We start from the raw sequence: 18,611 nt of genomic DNA on the forward strand, positions 1-18,611 counted from the left end.
GTTTTTATTTAGTAGAACGCCGATTCAGTTTGGGCGTTGGGCTTCTTTTCATGAACATATTATGACCTAGCATTAACCACTTAGAAATGATGACACAATATCAGATAAAATCATTTTTTTAATGATCCACAGAGGGGAGATGCAGGTGTTCTGAAAGTTTTACCAACAGCAGCACACAGCAGATTGTTTCAACAAATAAATATAAACATAAATGAATAGAATACAAGTACATCGTGAGAAAATGGTACATGCAGTGACATTTTGTCCCTGTAGCTGAGTGTTTAGCACATCCGCCTCACCATTCTTCGGTTGGGGATTCTAATCCAGGCTCCGGCTTTCCTCTGTTCTCCGGGTACTCCTGCATCCTCCCGAATTCCCAAAACGTGCATGTTAAGTTAAATGAAGGCTCAAAATTGTCCTTAGGTGTGAATGTGTATGTGAATGGTTGTTTGTCTTGTTACCGGCGTCTTTACCTGAAGTCAGCTGGGCTAGGCTCCAGCACACCCTCAAATGCATAGCTGGATCCTTTTCATAACAAAATATAACATTAAAGCTCTTTCAGGCACAGTCACAGTTATATTGCATATCATAGTTTAATTCAAGCATAATGTAGCGTTTACTTTCTGTAATATTTCCTCCTAAATTCTCACAGTCACATTAATCAAGCTCCTGCAGGTATTCCTGCCAGATTAAAAAAAGTATGCTGCACAGCTCGTGACAAGCCTGTCAGTCTGGATTTGGTTGCCTTTGATAATGGCCCCCAAAATAGAATGCTCTGAAGATCCACATATCATTTGTACACTCGTTTTGGCTGCAAGCAGAAAAATAAGCTGCTCTCTTGATGACGCGCAGCATGGCTCGCGCGTGAGCGGAGAGACGCTTCTCACGCTCAAATGTGTTAACATGAACATGAAAAGGGGGAGAAAAAAAAAACTAAAAAAAAAAAAGCAGATTCTGTACTGTGGTCGTCACTGAGGACTACTGCCACGTTCTCGAATAATTTACAATTTCCCTTCCTAAAGTCATTATTGCAGACTTTAGATACACCGACAGAAGGGTACCAAACAGTACTACAGTATGGTTCGGTTACTTTTCTATCCTATAAATATGCCATTCTGACTGGGTTGGTGATACAAATTGATTATTTCATTGATTGATTCTTAGGAATCGTGTTGATATTTTGGAATTTGACCAATTTAGCATTCGTATTAGCAACTGATGTTATGCTGCCTATTTAAAATAAAAGCAAATGGAGTCTGTTACTTGGCAGCAACCAGCAGTCTTGATTCAATCTCTACTGCAATAGTTTGTTAGCTAAAGAATCCAGCGATTTGTTAGTTATTTCTGTTTGCTGTTTAAACAAAGCATTTCATATACATTCTTAAGACAATTGTTAGTACACAAAATCTTGTGACAAAAACCTAGATCCACTCTAAATTGCCCGTAGGCATGACTGTGACTGTGAATGCGAATGGTTGTTTGTTTGTATGTGCCCTGCGATTGGCTGGCAACCCGTTCAGGGTGTACCCCGCCTCCTGGCCGATGACAGCTGGGATAGGCTCCAGCACGCCCGCGACCCTCGTGAGGAGAAGCGGCTCAGAAAATGGATGGATGGATGGATGGATGTACTGTATGGTGTCACTTCTGAAGTTTACATGTCGCAGGAGGGGAGCAGAAAACTGCAGGCTATTTGAAAACGTGACGATATATGCTCACCTGTGCCACTCTGCTTTCCTTCTGTGCCAGCTGACCTGAATCCCCCTCCAACTGCCCTCTGCCCCGAGCTGTAGGGCAAGTCGCCCGTCGCTGATCACATTCCCGCATAATTTTACACAATAACCGTCACAAATGCTGCAGCATTCATGCCTGCTTTTCAGAATAGCAGTTCCAACCTCACTGTGTGTGTGTGTGTGTGTGTGCGTGCGTGTGTGTGTGTGTGTGTGTGTGTGCGCGCATGCGTGTGTGAGTGACCGTGTGCATGAATGCAAGACGGCTTGCAATGTGATGAATATAACAAGGAATGCAAAAATGCATTATTCACCTTTTTTGCTTAATTTCTATGGATATTCCTTCCCCAAAAACATTCCAAACCACCTTCACACTAATGGGCAATTTAGAGTCTGCAGTTAGCCTGCGTCTTTCCACAGTGGCCATCTTAAAATGATCTGAAAGTCAGGTAAACCTCCATGAGCCTGTCCCCCCCCCCCCCATGTTCTTTGAAGCTGATTTATTTAAAAAACAAAAGGGAAGTGAGTAGCTGTGCATGTTCGAACTGCTCTTCACACAAAGCGTTTGATTCCATTTCGTTGTAAACTTCGAGACATTTTGCTTTATAGTGTAAAATCTTGACATTGTTCAGATAACGCATCCTGCTGAGAAGCTTTTCAAAGCTGACGTATCAATGCACTTGCCTTTTATACAACGTGGATTGCTGCGCTTAAGAAACAAGCACACCTACTGTGTACTGTTTACGGGCCAAAAATATATTAGGGCCAAATTTTCACAGATCGAATTGATTTGACAGATAATAACTACACATACTGTTGAGACCAGGAGAGGAAAATCCTTGAAGGTGACAAAGAGCGAAAGGAAGGAATGCGGAGGAAGATTTGAAAAGTTTTGGGAGGCTTTGGGGAAAGTCAGTCAATGAGCATATTGAGTTTAGACAATGGGAGGAGCGGGAGTTAAAATAGTGTATTGTGGAATACATTTGTCATAGTTTCTGAATATTGGTTTGAAGTGGATTTTTGGATTGAAATACATAGTTTGTGATTATTGAAGTCTGTTGAAAGATGGTACAAGCAAGCACTGAACACATCTCGTAACAGTAATGTTTGCCCAGAGAGCAGCGCTAACATGTTGGTGTACTGGCTGACCCACCAATATCAGATACAGTACTTTAGGCACAGGCAACATTAGCTACTAATAGATTAACACTTTATTAACACTAACAACAGCCTTCACCCTCAGACTTATTTTTCTTAACATATCGCTGGTTTGGGTCCGTTTTAGAAGTTTGTGTGGTGATAAAGTCATTTTGCATTTTTCAACCAAGTTATGCTCAAATGTGGCCACTGCAACATGCATATTGTATATGACATTCATTTCATTGGTGGAAGGCAATTACATTCAGATGTCTTCGGAGAAAAATCTTTGAATTCACCTTTAACGCATTGTCTAGCACTGTTTTGTTTTTTGCTTTCTCGATTTATGGTTTGCAGAAGTTTTTTATTTTTTAAATTGCCAGTTGTAATCAAGAAAGACAGGACTATAAACTTTGCATTGTGTTTTTCTGTTTGGCTTCTCCTAGACCCTTGTCAACTCTGTTTCCCAGCCGGCTTTGCTGTATGAAAACGTCCTTGTGAGCGACGGGAACCCCATCCTGAAAGATTTGCTCTTCAGCCCAGATCACCAGTACTTGTACACTCTCACTGATCAACAGGTAAAGTTGAAACACACACGCCGAAATAATCGACAGTCACCCGAGGTTATCATTAGTCAGCGTACGGTTGCCACTGACAACACAGAGGAAGCCATGAGTAAATATCAATGGACATTTATCTGCCCAGTGGTGCATAGGATACAGGGATGTGCACATGTTCATAAACAGTGTCAAACATGCAGCGTACACACATTTTCAGAACGGCAAATAGAAGGAAGAAATAGTTAAAATCATCGACCAGGAAGCAAGCAGTGAAGCTAATTATGGAACCATAATGTTAGAAACAGTGCAGCGATATGCGTGTAATAGCATGCCACATACACATACTGCACCTACACATTGTCACTGGGGCATATGAATAAATATCATTAATACTAGCCATAAAGCCATCACCCAAATACCTTTAAATACCACACTCCCAACAGGACTCGAAAAAAGAACAATGCATGTTAGTACATATTCAAACAAGCCGGGAACAATTAAGGCTTAATGTTTTACAATTTGTTTATATTTCTTATCAGCTGTGTTTGGGAATTATTGTCCAATTTCAAAGCATTTACCCAATTGATTAGGATACTTGAAATAGTTTGTTGTTTGTCTGTTTTCCGCTTGTTATGTTCAGTACTGATATCCTCACTGCTGTTTAGAGCTGGGAGATATGTCTTTAAAATAAAATCACGGTCTTTTTCTATAAAAATCCAATTTCCGATTTGAATTGATTATTTTCTCCCTCGGTAGAAAAGAACAATGACACTGAGATTATTCAAAACGAGTGTTACCTTTTGTTTTTCCACCCTTCTAGGATTTCCTTTATTTCTCCTGATAGCAAACAAGCGTTGAAATATATTTTTTTAACTTCCACAGAAATGATTTTAGAATTGTTTTTTTTCCCCCCCTTACAGATAATGTGAAAATAAGTACTTCCTCTTGGAAAAAAATTCCCCATTTCCCATGTATGTGGACATGATTAATAATGAATTAAGATTGAACATTTCCTCCAGTTTAATAAACGGTAACAGCCGTCAGACTGCAAGGCTCAGCTCATCCGTCCGTGTTTGTTGTTATTCGAGTAAAGACGCACCCACTCCAGCTTCTTGAGTTTCTTTTCTCCAGTACAGTTGTATAGGTGAGACGAGGCAACCTCCGCCAAATACTTGGCTTGGAAGCACATACCTTGAGCCAAACGTTCCCCAAATATCAATAAATCACTGTTTTTCTAACGTATAACTGTGCATCAGATCTTTGGCAATGTTCAGCGTGATTGACTCAGCAATTGCTGCTTTCTTGTCATTTGGAAACCAATGGGAAAATTATTCAGCTCACGTTGTCAGCGTCTTAGGGAATTAAACTCACTAGTAGCTTTCTTGAAAAAATAGCATCTTACAGGGTGTGAAAAAGCGGCTTTGTCAACGAGCCCCTTTCTGTTCACGGCCATGTTGTTCGCGTAAGCAGTGGACGTCAGCAGGGACGCACTACAAAGATTCGACCAGAAAAAATACATCTCCCGACAAATCCGACACTCGAATTGTAGTACTCATTAAATTCAATGAATCCCCAAGCCCGACTGCTATTCAGTGATCCAGTCATAGGGACAGCACCCTGACGAAAAAATCTCGTCCTACTCTCCATCTGTTACACAATCACAGAAATCTAAAATGTCTTGTCAATGCCACTAGAAGCAGATTCTGCAGAGGCGGTTGTCATTAAGGCTTTGCATCTTTGCCTTTGACAGTCAACGTGTAGATGGTCTTTTTAATTGCGTTTTTAATGATGAGCCAACACTTTGGGGCCGAGCTGAAAATACAAAGGTCGCCTTCACTTCGAAACGGTGGAGAATTTCGCCCATTAAGAATTTCCTGGAGGTGTTTTTAAATCATCATATGTCATGACAGTCATGTCATTTTTTATTTCAAAATGGATGTCACTGAGTGCAACCAACAAGGCATTCAGATGTTTTATGAGATGCGGACAAATACGTGTTCAGAATGGCATCGTGCTGTTTTCAGAACAAAACGTGAGGCCAAATTCACGTAAATACTTTATGGTCTTTGCTCTGTCGTACTTCACCGTCATTGTCGCAATAATCAGATCGATTTTGAAGAACGACTTATCTTTTCGCAGTGACTTTCCTGACGTGTGAGCGAAGGGCTGCTGTAGAAACACAAACTAGCAGAGCATTATCATCGCTACGTCGCACGTGAATTCGTTAAGAGTGACCCATTCCCTTGCTCTACTTTTCAACCTCTTCTCATTTCTTACCTGCAAGACTCTTATCTCATACCAGCTAATGACCGTGCTGTGATAACCTTCAATGAGACGTCCCCGGCACATAGACAGAACTGCCTCATGAGTGCCGTGTAATTTACCGAAGATTAGACATAATTGACTTCCGTGTGTCTGGATGAGCGCAGAGAAGAAGTCTAGTGTAATTGATACAAATGGACAATGTTGGCCCGACTGGGGAATTAGGCCTGTCCGTCACGGGAGAGAGAGGCGAAAGCAGTTGAAGAGAGGCTTAGACTGTGCCCAAGAGGAGGTGCACGAATACATATCGTCGCTGTGAGGCGGAATCCTCGTATCTACCAAAACCACTACTTTTCAGGAAAAAACAAACAAACAAACAAAAAAAAGCCATCTTGCTTGTGTTCCCATATATGGCTTTGTTCAATTTGGTATTCTATCATACATCGCTATCATACACCATTGCACGCTCACGTCAACTCCTCGTCACACAACGCTGGGCCCCCGACCAGAAGAAAAGCCTTTAATATGTGACGAAAGCAGACGTCATCGTCCCAGACTCTTTTTCAATGATCCGGAGCTATGAGCGATGCAATAAATACAATAATGAGCCGACTAACCCTGTGTATTAAGGCGGATATTACTATGCATGTAAACTTACCTCCAAGGCTGACAAGCGCCCTTCTGCAACAAAGCATGAGTGTTTGATTTGAACAAAATAAGCCTCCTCAACTGCACCTAACATGACTAATTTCAATTTTAATGATTTTATTTTATTTTTTTTATTGTGAAAAAACCATCCAGACTTTCCCATTAGCCGAATGTTACGCTGCATGGCTTCCGCAGTACAAGGAAATCGGCGGAGTTTCACAGCACTTCTCAGACATTTTGAGCATTCAAGAGTGTCAATGGATTTGTTCTCAAGCACCACTTTAAATTGGTTCATATTGCATAACAATAACAGGCAAATTGGGAACAGACAAATAATATGAAATGTACCGTATTCGGACATACGGGACTTCTGCCCGGCAGCGAAGATGTACAAAGAGGAGGCTACATACCTGCATCGAGAGGACGTATTGCAGAAAAGTTTATAACGTGACATTCAGGAATGTCTGATGCAAAGCAAGCCTCCGAATATTTTTTTATATGAATCGTAAAAACAACAAAAATACTTGTTGTTCAAATTAAAGACTTAAAAAACTTAAAAACGGCCACATAAAACAACACTTTTCACACTCTAATTTTCATTAGCAATAACAACACAATTAGGACCAAAACAATTTACAAAGACAGCAGAAAATTTGTTGTCAATTATTAAAGCCAAGTGTTTTCTTTTTCGATGAGCACCGATAGGTCGTGCTACATTTGTGTGAGTGTTAGCGCTGCGACTTTCGGACAAGACGGGATAAAAACCACACTGCTTGCATGGAAAGAAGGACGGCAGTGATGCTGTCATGTCAGAGTCAATATGCGTAAGTGGGAAGCACCGTCTACATATGCACGCGTGTGCCTCCTCAATCCTTTCGAGGAGAGACAGAGTAAACGAGATCTCCTCGGGAAGCACATAATTCCAGTTCCAACTAAAGCTCGAACAGCGACCATATTGGCAACCTTTCTCCGATCTGACAGAAAAAGAGTGCGATTAAGGTGGAACAATATAATTGGTTTGTGGGATTTGCCTTGTTTCCTTTTGTAGCTCTTCTTGCGTCATTTCTTTATTTTGTTCTGGGTCGACACTTGAGTTTAGGCAGAAGTGCTCTTGTAGTAGGGGCTTCAGACAGCATAAGGTCTCACTCTCCAACTTAATACATTCAACATGAAAGGGGACCAGAAGCCTCTCTCTGGTCTGCTGATTTGGAGCGTTGTCTGTGCCTGAGGCTTTTGGAGGACAGTTTTGAATAATTTGTCCTCGTTCGACGATGCTGACCAAGCCCATTGGTGTCAACAATATTTCGCTTTCTCAAGCCAAACACATCCGAAGGCAAACAAATATTTACTCTGGACTTTGCAAAAAAAAAAAAAAAGGAACTTCCTATTTTTCCCATTATTCCTATAGTCTGAGGGTAGTTCCGCTTGAAGTATCAGACTGACGCGACCCGACCGTGTCCAACTTAGTTCAGCCACAGTTAAACATTTCTTTTAATTGTTTTGTCCTCTCCAGTGCCTTCATTTAGAAACTTGCAGACAGGAGTCATGTAACAAATTCAACTTTCCAATACGCAACTTCAAGCTGCACCATATTAAGTCCAAATCTTTGACATTTGCGTTCCACCTGCAATTTTATAGCCTCTATAGCATACACTCAAGTGTGAGCGCGAGCCCATTATTATTATTATTATTATTATTATTATTATTATTGGCACATTGACAATCCACAAAGCTTGCACATTTTGGAATACATACAAAAAGATAACATAACTATGGCTTTTGCTCTCTATTTTCCCGGCTGTTGTAGATTAAAATATTTGGCCATATTAAAATGCAGATTTCAATCATTTATACTCCACTGTAAAACTTGTATCTGGCCTGAGATCAAATAAATCGAGCTGGAGCCGGAATGGCAATGCCACTGGTACAGATGGTGATTTTGGCCTTATTCACGCAAACAAAGGACTATTTGATATTTGTCTCTCTTATCATTCTCTAGAAATCATAGTGTATGCACATGGATCATGCAAGTGTCTGCCAAAAACTCCTGTTTTATCACTTTTTTTTTTTTTTTTTTAAACCTGTTGTATTCTGCCAAAAATCACCTCTACATTATACGTTTCACTTTAGTAGAAGTTCAATCATTTATAATAAACACAATGTCCTAGCATCAAAGTCATTGCGTCATTTCACAAGTGATGCCATTATGTGTGGTTAATTTGTCAGATTTGTGATTGGATTCACATCCCTAATATACTGGAGAAATAGGCAAACCTAGTCCTAAAAACATAACCTCACTTTAGAGGAATATTTTTCTGTCAAATTTTGCTGGTGTATTATAGTGTTTCCACTGTACTTCACTACAGTGATAACAGATAGAAATAGGTCCTTTCGATCTTGCCTACAACCTCAAAAGTGAGTGTTTATAGTGTCTCGATGTGCACTTATGGAAGCGCTGTATATACGATCATCTTTTTTGTCTCCTCCTCCTCCTCCTCCCAGCCGGCCTCTCTCCATGTTGAATAATAGAAATGCCAAGTGATGAGAGCTCAAACATAAAAAAGCCCATTTCCCAGCTTGACAGAGCAATTTACCTTTCCCCATATTCACTCGCTCACATAATTAAAAGTGTTGGATTGGACTATCTTTGTCCCAGAGGTGACTCTCGTCCCCTACACACGCGCGCACACACACACACACGCAAGTAAGATAACATAAGAGTGTCTGCTTTGTGACCAAGAGCGACTTTTTGATTAGCTAATGCAATATTTACATTTGGCTATCTTTGTCTCACACACAGACTCCCCATGCGCCAACATTGTTTATTGCTCGCGTCCAGTAAATTCAGTGACATCACATTCTGTATTTTTCAGCTCATAAAAAAATTAACAATGGCTTAAGTCAATTTTACCACTCCAGTTATTTTACCATTACATGTTCCAATTGTCCCTATCTAACAAAATAGAAAAATACATTTTTCATCATGTCATCATCGCTCTCAGTCGTTAATGCCGCTGATGCAGGAATGTTTCCTCAGACTCCCTGCGCGCTTCCATCAATGACATCATCCAATTTTTGTCATGGACATGACAGCTTGCAATGTATTGATTTCTACGGTAAATTACCCTCTTCTCGTGTAATCAGCAGTCAATGTGTCCTCATGGGGGAAAAAAAAAAAGAAAAACAGATGCTATATTCCTTGCATAACAGCCATTTTCATCAACAAGCGTACCACTGCCCTTGTGTGAGCATTCACAAGAACAGGCAGTTGTGACAATACCCTCCAACAAAAATGCGCACACATTACATAGATAGAGTCATGAATTTACAATTAAGGAATCCACGCAGTTTCTAAAAAAAGGACTATGCAGCCAAAGTTAACTAATTAACACAAAGGGAAAGGTCATGCCTCTTTTCTTGTAAAACAGATTCACGAGGTGACCTCTTGACAGCTAATGGCGTCACCTTTTTCCTCTGCGGGGACGCTCAGACAGTGACATAACGGGCTGATGACGCACCTTCGTCTATCGATTTGACGAGCCTTCAGAAACACGGAGGCGTGCAGTACTGCACAGTGGAGAAATGCTGCGCCTGGCACTACATTAGACAAGCTTCATAGTCAATTCACTCAGCATTTACTGCGCTTAAGTGTCAGCGGGGAAAACTGCACCAAATCGGCGTTTTTGCTGTTTTGTCAACTTTGAAGTTGTCTAGACAGACAGTAATATTATTTAGAAAATGTCTTCTCACATGCAGTCCTGTCCCTGAAGGCTGCTTCTAGTTTGTGGTGACTACATCTAAACCTGATTTTCATCTTGCTGCATTAACCAAGATGAATTGTGTCCAGGAAGTGAAAACAAAACAGTGCCAAATAGTTTCTCGCTTCACATGTTTCAAGTGACACAATTCAGATTTATTGCTCCTCTGTGGTGCAATGATGAACATCACATGCAATCATACATCTTCAGGTGGGAATCAGGCCAGCTCCAAATGTTTCCTCAGACTCCAAATGTGGATCTGGCCTGACACAAATCTGATTTGTGTATGAATATCAGCCAAATCGACTCCAGTGTTAATGGAGAGACTAGATCCACTTTGTCAATGCAATCCACGTCTCCCTGCTCAAGCTGCTGCCCCCGTGACCAGGCCCTGGATGAGCAGAAGAAAATGGATAGATGGACAGACACACAGACGTGTATAGACCACTAAATAAAGAGGACGTCCAACGGCGCATAGTGAGGTGTCGAGGTTTCCAGCATTCAAACCATGAGTCAGTACAGGCCGACTAAACTATATGCAATCATGTTAAATATTCTATTTTCATTTATTATTGTGTTGTTCTGTTTGTCGGTGGACACTTGTGCACGTGCAGGTTCAAACGTTTGCTATGCGTGATACTTTTCAAGTTTTCAGTCAACATTTTGGGTTCGTATCATGGTGCACACTTCACTTCTGTGCAAAGGCTTGTAAACTGCGGTTGCTGTACTGTATGTCGGGTAAAGTCGAGAGAGAGTGAATGAGAGCTGATCAGAATTTGATTTGTGAGACAGTCAAAGGGACTGAGAGAGCAAAATGTCTTCATGGAGTTGAGAGCAATGACATGACTAGGATAGGAACAAGAAAATGTGCTGGTGTGTGAGTAAAACAAGCAGATAAATAACACTGACATTGAGTAATTGTATTGTTTTATATACTTAATAATACAGTAGAATTGATGTTATTCCTGCCAAGCAAAGGGGGTTTATTGGATTTGGTCACAATCTGCTACGTCTGTAGAGGATTTGTTTTCAAATGCTTTTCAGGTGGCAATTTTTCTTCACTATTTCTAGCATTATTGTTCTAACAATTAGCATCTTATAGCCTAGTTCTATTTCATGTAAGGTACAAATAAAACTCCCAAACATTTCCAACCGCGGTGTGTGGACGAAACTAACACCTGATTAGATGTCGGCTAGTGATGGAATAATAATGGAGAGATCCTCTAGTCACGAGGCAGCCGTTTCTTGCGCGTCTACCTCCAACAACGTTGTCTCTGCCTTGTCTACTTTTGATCTACGGCTTCATTTACTGTGTTTTTCTGTGTAACCGGACAAATACAAGACAGATGGTAGTAGAACAAAAAGCCAAAGGAAGAGGGGATGAGAAGAAATTGCATTGAATAAAGGAGACTAACAATTGGGGAAACTCATTCAGATCTATTATGTCATCGATTGTGTTTATCAGGCACGTTTACATGGATGTTTAGAATGACACTAGCACACCTATAAGAATGAGGCAATTATGTTTTCCAGCCAGTTAGCAAAGAAATAGAATGACACATTTAGGCTGAGTAGTGCAAAGTAATAATGTGATTAGTGTTGGAGTGTCATTGTAAAACTCAAAGTATTCACTTATTGCCCCTTACACTTCTGAAGATCCAGAAGAACCTTTCTAAAAGTGTAATGACTTTACAAATTCAACTTCTTAAAATGTTTTACCCATCCAACCCATTTAGATTTTCTCTATATGCTGTAGTTATTTAGAGGTTGAATATTCAATTTTTAAAATGCTAGCAAGATTTGAATCTCGCCTTACTTGAGTCCCCGCCCCAAACCCTGCCCCTGCTCCCGGCTGCTCAATGAAACGCCGCCAGCTCACGCAACAAAAAGAACCAGAAAGACAGCGGCTCGTCGCGCTAGGCCGGCCGCCTCAGAGTGCTCAAGGAAGGGACCTGCGTCCCTCTTGCCTGGGCTCACCTCACATATGTTGCCGGTATGATGTATTTTTGGAATATGCAACCAATTCAAAATTTAAGAGAGATGATCAACTTACCCGACGACTCGGGGAGAATGGTGATGTGATGTAAGTGATGGTTTTCCAAGCTCATGCAGCCCCGGAGAATCTGTGTATTGGACACCGTCCACCGTTATAGTTGCATATATTTACCCTTGATTTGAAGTAGAGAGCTGTCAATTCCTTCTTTTTAACTTTTGTTGCAGAGTTAAATATTCCGGCCAAGAAACTACGGTATAGTCTCCTTTTGAGAAAGGCTGCTGTGCCCCCCGGCGAGGTTTGTGAGCACGAGTTGCACTATTGACATCTCGTTGGTCACGCCTCCTATGTCTCCGCCCGCTGATTGGCTATTCTTGTCCTGCCTAGCCCAGTTGTACAATAACAATGAAAATTACATTTGAGGCATTAGATGGGGCCAGCGAGGAATGATTTCACGAAAGATCATTTTGATAATATTCTGCTGTCACTTCGTAGTTTTTTGTTTTTTTTAAAACTGCAAATTCCAGCTTTAAATGCATTTTCCCTAGCTTCACTTGACACATAATGTCATTTTATGTAATAGTTGTTTGTAAAAGCATAGATTGTATGATTTAATGGTATTTTTCAGTGAAATCAGTGTCTCTCCCAAATAAACGCTTTACCTAAATAGTTGCCTGGTCTCACACGCACATATGGTTGTCTAAATGAACGTACCAGCCACTTAAATGAGGAAATACAATTGACTGTTTATACTTGCTTTCCCGCATGAACCCCCCCCTCCCCCCAAAAAAAACCAACAAAACAGTCCTACAGTCCATTGTGTTTTTGTTTGTCTGGAAGTCTTGGTGTTGGAGTTACCTCAAAGTAGCCATGCATCAGTTTGCTCTTGGGCAGATGGGCCAATTATAGTTTGGACAGCATTGGCCACACATGCGGACTGAGTCCCTAAACACATCAGGTTTCTCTCACGTGTCTCCATCTCTCACGTGTCTCCATCCATGAGTGCATCTATCCATTGCTCCTCCCCTTGCTCTCATCTACCACTACAACAATTACTTCCCAATGATAACCCAAACAAGAGAGGCTCATCTGAAGCTGTTTTGTATTTTAAATTATTATGCCAAAATCTCAAGCTGCTGCAGGATGCTTGTAGCACCAGTCATTGTCTATAGCCACATCTACGTGATTTTCTAATGCTCATTTTCTTTCCGCTCCCATCTTCCGCTATCCACAAATGAATGTCTTTGCTGTAGCAAATAGGCCTGGGATGGAAATGCCATATTTGATTCAACAATGGTGGATCATATTTACTGTGTAAGACAAAAGGCTCGCGCGTTTCCATCCCATTATGTGTTTTCTCAAACTCAATGAAAGAACCATTTCATCATCGACCACCCAGTCACTAAACCTCATTGTATTCCATTCGCTTTCTGTAGCTATTGTGCTTGAATGTGACGTGTTTTTTTTTATTTTTTTTTTATTCTCTCTCCTCCCTCCATCAGACTGTAATACTAACATGGTATTTGTCCAGGCGTGAAGTAATGACAGTAATCTGGTGCCATTTGGTGTACTGTGAAAAGGGACATGTTGGTAATGGTTGTATTATAATAGTTATCAGGCGCGGGTCACTACGTATCTGCTGTAAGCTATTGTGTTCACACTGTTCAGTCTGAGAATGAAGAGAGAGATGCATTAGTGGCATTTACTTGAGATTTGTGTTGTTTGTGTGAAAGCTGTCAGTGGGGGTTATTTGAAATAGCATAATATAGTATTTGGAAAATCTACCACAAAATGTATTTTTTGCTTCATTTTCTTGTTTAAGATATGAAAGAAATGAAATAATGTTATGGCAAATCGCAGATTTAAAAAGTACTATACTGTAGCTTTGCTTTCGTCGGTTGTAGTTGCAGAATTCTAGTCGTATTAACCGTTAATTGTAGTCATTCTGGGTTTGTAGTTGGGTTTGAAAATTATACTGACACCTATATTTACAGAACACTTTATTAGATTCACTTGCACAATCTAATAAAATCCTGAATACGAGTTGTATCAAGATATGTGCATTATTGTGGCTATGGTCTTGAACTGCACTGCATCTTCCCGATGTACAGTATGTGTTACTTAAAAAATAAAGAATATAAGAACCAGGTCGGAATAAACGCATTGTTCGATTATTATCTCTGATATGGATTTGTTTTACTTGATCTTTTTTTTTTTTTTAATAGCTCCCATAGTTGATCACATTATAGTGTGTGGTTGTACCGAATCGTAGCGTGATATAGTACTAACATCATTATTAAAGTACAGAGAAATCCGGAGCGAATGCGATATTGTATTAGTAAGTATTCAATGCCATAACATACCTTCCTCATTTAAGTTTCATTGCCATAGCTTATTTTTCTTACGTGTTTTAGGTATACATTTTTATCTTGGGGAAAAAAAACAACAACCCTAATGCATTTCCAAATGAATATGTTATTTAAGGATCTTAAATTGTGTAATGTGCCTGTAACATATTTAGAATAGGGCTCAAATGTTGGACCATTGGTAGTATAGTGGTTCACAATGCTCACATTCATGTGTCAAATGTGGGATCAATTGGTGCCAAGGTGCCAAGGCTTTCATCTGATATTGCTCATAAAACAATCAACTAACTAACAAAGGAATGGGCATAGTTGATAGCTTATAGAATTAAACAGAAGAAAAGCCCGGCTGCCACCAGCTTGAGCAACTGCCTCGTCTCCAATAAAAACAAAACTGCAGTTCAAACTGCTTTATAGCACTCAAAATCTGGATGCAAATCCTGGCACTCACTCATCCACTCACTGCCATGCAACGTAAGACAGTGTAGTTATTTAGCTGCAATAGGAACAAGGCAGTTTGACATGCCCTTATGGGACCTTGCTCTGCGCATGTTGGCAGAATCATGTTGGAACAAAAAAGAAGCCATACCCAGACTGTGCCCACAAAATCGGTGGGATCGAATTTTCCCTCACTGACTTCAAAGTGGAACAACAACATCCATTATTGAGTTTTATTACAATACATTCGGTCCAAATGTTGAAGGTTTTATTCAAAAACACCAAGTTGATGATGAAACGCTTCAACACAGAAACAATACCGAGGATGGTTTAAGACTGTGCATGTGGACATTCTATGGGTGAACTTTGTAATAAACACTGTATATAACGTAATGTTACAAGGCAAATACTACTTGAGGAAACATACTTCTTCCCACGACGCATAGTCTCTCTTTGTCTCTCCCTTAGGGACACATTTATTTGGCTGCTGTTTGAGAGGCACGTCTATTTGCACAGCTTTATATGATGTCCTTGTTAATAGCCAAGATCTCAGAGATCTTCACAGAAATCGTTCAACCTTCATCTTATCATTGACTTTCAGACACGCAGATGCCAGGCAGTCAAGATCTGCTTGAAGAATTGACTAACCTGTGATGTTTATCTCAATGGTTTTGTGTAGGAGAACATTGTTTTGTACGGCATCCATGTCTGTTAAAACAAACATTTTCTTTTTGCTCTGTGTGTTGTGTTCAGATGACAAATTAAATAACTGGCTACAGGTCAGATGCTTGCAGGTTTTTTATTTGGACATTGTAAACGGTTTTCAAGGTTTACAATACTTAACAGAAACTAGCTTGACTTTTGACTCTTTGTTGGGTATAGCAGGAGTAGTAGTAGGAGCACCAGGAGTAGAAGATGTTGACTACAAAAAGCACTGCAACTCTGACTTCAGCAGCCAGATTTTACGGCCAACCCATAGTCTGTCACAAAATGTCTTAAAGTGTTGATCACGATTCACATCCAGAATTTTGAAGATGATCGGAATCAAGATTGTTGGACCTTGGTCGAGGTCTGCACTCTGTCAAGTGTGTTACCAGCTTCGTTGGAGTTACACTCTCAAAGTATTTCTAAAAAGCAAACATGTTCTTGTATCTGTAAAATTAATTATTAGCTGCAGCATACGACGGGGAGATATCTTTTTAAAGTAAGTGATTTCAGTCAGTGCGTGGGTGTGCGTGTGTGTGTGTTTACATGTGTTCGAGTCAGCAGGTCTTCCCCTCTAGCTTACCTTACAAATATGCGTGGGTAAGAAGTTGTAAGCGGCCGCCTCCAGAACCGTTTATCTCTGATCGTCACTGTGGACTTCCTTTAATCTCAGGTTTCAGCCACAGACCCCTGTCGGGTATATCCTTTTTATACTTGATTTAAACGAAAATAATAATAAAACCAAAAAAAAGTAGAAGTTGTGTGATTTTTAATTTATTTGATTTTATTTGATTCTCGACCATTTGTGTGTCTTATGCCCAGGTTACACGAGTACCTGTGGAGAGCTGTGAGCAGTACACTTCCTGTGCCGCTTGTCTGGGATCAGGGGACCCTCACTGTGGCTGGTGTGTGCTGCACAACATGTAAGTGCATGCATTAATAATGAGGTGTCTTTAGTGGAATGTGCCATTTGATTAGCTCTATTTTTTTTTTCCATAAAACTGGCATTAACCAACATTGCATTTTATATTACTGTATATCATTAATGATGAAAGCATTAACCCTGCTGGTCACGCAGGATTTACAGAGATGTGCTGTGTATGTGCAGTTTCTCTGAAGTTGTTTACCACACATGCCACAACTAAAGCAAAAAATAATAATATTAATTAAAAAAAGATGCTACTGAAAGAATTGGCAAGCGTGTTTGTTCATGTTGTCACAAACACTGCAAAATTAAACAAGCCTGAAATGCCAAAATCACTGCAGTGGTGATGCTAATCCTAATTAAGGTCATGGACTTGTAATATGATTTGTGACCAATATGATTTCTTCTGCTTCCTTGCAATATGACCCCTACTAAGTAGCCCTATACTTTAGGAATTTGGAGTACTGCCCATTAGATCTTTAAGCAGAGGTGGTAAAAGCACCATTTGTATTAGACGAGCAGTAAAATAGGCTATAAAATCCACTGTGACCACCTCAATTGCTAATATTGTAATGTATCCTGTCACGGCATCCTTGCGTGCGCCATCTATTTTTAGACTTCATCTTTAATTTAGCATCTTCGCATAGGGTGCCGTAGCGCCAATCCAACGTGATCACTAGTGTCATTTGACTCCAATTCAACAATCAGACGGCATAAGGAGGTCACATGACCACACACAAAGCCTTCAAGGCCCAATGGAAATGACTCATTTTTGAAAAACAAAAAAAACAGTTGCGCAAGTGTTTACCTTACAGACTTTGTGATGCAGTGTAGTCTTGCGTTTCCCCAAACGTGGATATTTTCAGCCCACTTCTAACTTGAGAAAAGACCTTATGGTAAGTTGCAGATGTTTCTATTTTTGTTTTGGCAGTGCATCTGGAAACATTAGCCCTATTTTATGGTCATAAATCACTATAAAACTTGCTTCTTGAGGATACGTGCCATGCTGTAATCTTAATCTCTCTTGCACGCTCGCTCTCTTGCGCCCACACACATATACACACACGCACGTCTGTTCAGCAAACAGCTTCTTCATTCAGTCATTTAAGTGAAAAAAACAAATAGTGTTTCTATAAATAGTGTTAGGGTCCAATGCATGTGTTGTTGGTTTCTGGGCACTTAAAAACTGAAATGGTGGCAGGTGTGTGTGGACTCCCATATATGGTAAATTTTTATGTTATTTGACGTTCAGACTCGATAAAATAAAAATAAATAAATAAATAAATTGAAGATGCTCACCAGTTATACATCCATCCATTGTCTTCCGCTTATCCGAGGTCAGGTCGCGGGGGCAGTAGCTTCAGCAGGAAAGCCCAGACTTCCCTCTCCACAGCCACTTCCTCCAGCTCTTCCGAGAAGATCCTGAGGTGTTCCCAGGCAAGCCGAGAGACATAGTCTCTCCAGCGCGTCCTGGGGCGTCCCGGACGCCTCCTCAACAGATGCCCGAGCCACCTCATCTGGCTCCTCTCAATGTGAAGGAGCAGTGGCTCTACTCTGAGCCCCTCCCGGATGACCGAGCTTCTCACCCTATCTCTAAGCGAGAGCCCGGACACCCTGCAGAGGAAACTCATTTCGGACCGAAAGAGGAACATAGATCGACGGGTAAATAGAGAGCTTCGCCTTTCGGCTAAGCTCCTTCTTCACCACAACGGACCGATACAAAGTCCGCATCACTGCAGACGCTGCACCGATTCGCCTGTCGATCTCGTGTTCCATTCTTCCCTCACTCGTGAACAAGACCCAAGATACTTGGGGTCTTCCTCCACTTGGGGAAGGATCTCATCCCCGACCTGGAGAGGGCACTCCACCCTTTTCCGACTGAAGACCATGCTTTCAGATTTAGAGGTACTGATTCTCATCCCAGCCGCTTCACGCGAACCGCTCCAGTGAGAGTTGGAGATCACGGTTTGATGAAGCCGACAGAAACACATCACCTGCAAAAAGAAAAGATGTAATACTGAGGCCACCAAACCAGACACCATCTACACCTCGGCTGCGCCTAAAAATTATGAACAGAATTGGTGACAAAGGGCAG

The 18,611-nt window shown here is 40.8% G+C and overlaps 1 protein-coding gene across 2 annotated transcripts in view; it reads left to right on the forward strand.

Moving 5' to 3' along the window:
* LOC133400220 (plexin-A1-like) overlaps positions 1 to 18,611 on the forward strand; it is a 187,461-nt gene that overhangs the window by 70,850 nt on the left and 98,000 nt on the right. For both annotated transcript variants that reach the window (XM_061672672.1, XM_061672665.1), the window contains 2 exons: positions 3,311 to 3,442; positions 16,414 to 16,514. In XM_061672672.1, the coding sequence (XP_061528656.1) occupies positions 3,311 to 3,442; positions 16,414 to 16,514 (233 nt within the window). The remainder of the gene's footprint in view (positions 1 to 3,310; positions 3,443 to 16,413; positions 16,515 to 18,611) is intronic.

The sequence above is a fragment of the Phycodurus eques genome, chromosome 1 (genome assembly GCF_024500275.1).
Source record: "Phycodurus eques isolate BA_2022a chromosome 1, UOR_Pequ_1.1, whole genome shotgun sequence".
In the NCBI taxonomy this organism is placed as follows: Eukaryota; Metazoa; Chordata; class Actinopteri; order Syngnathiformes; family Syngnathidae; genus Phycodurus; species Phycodurus eques.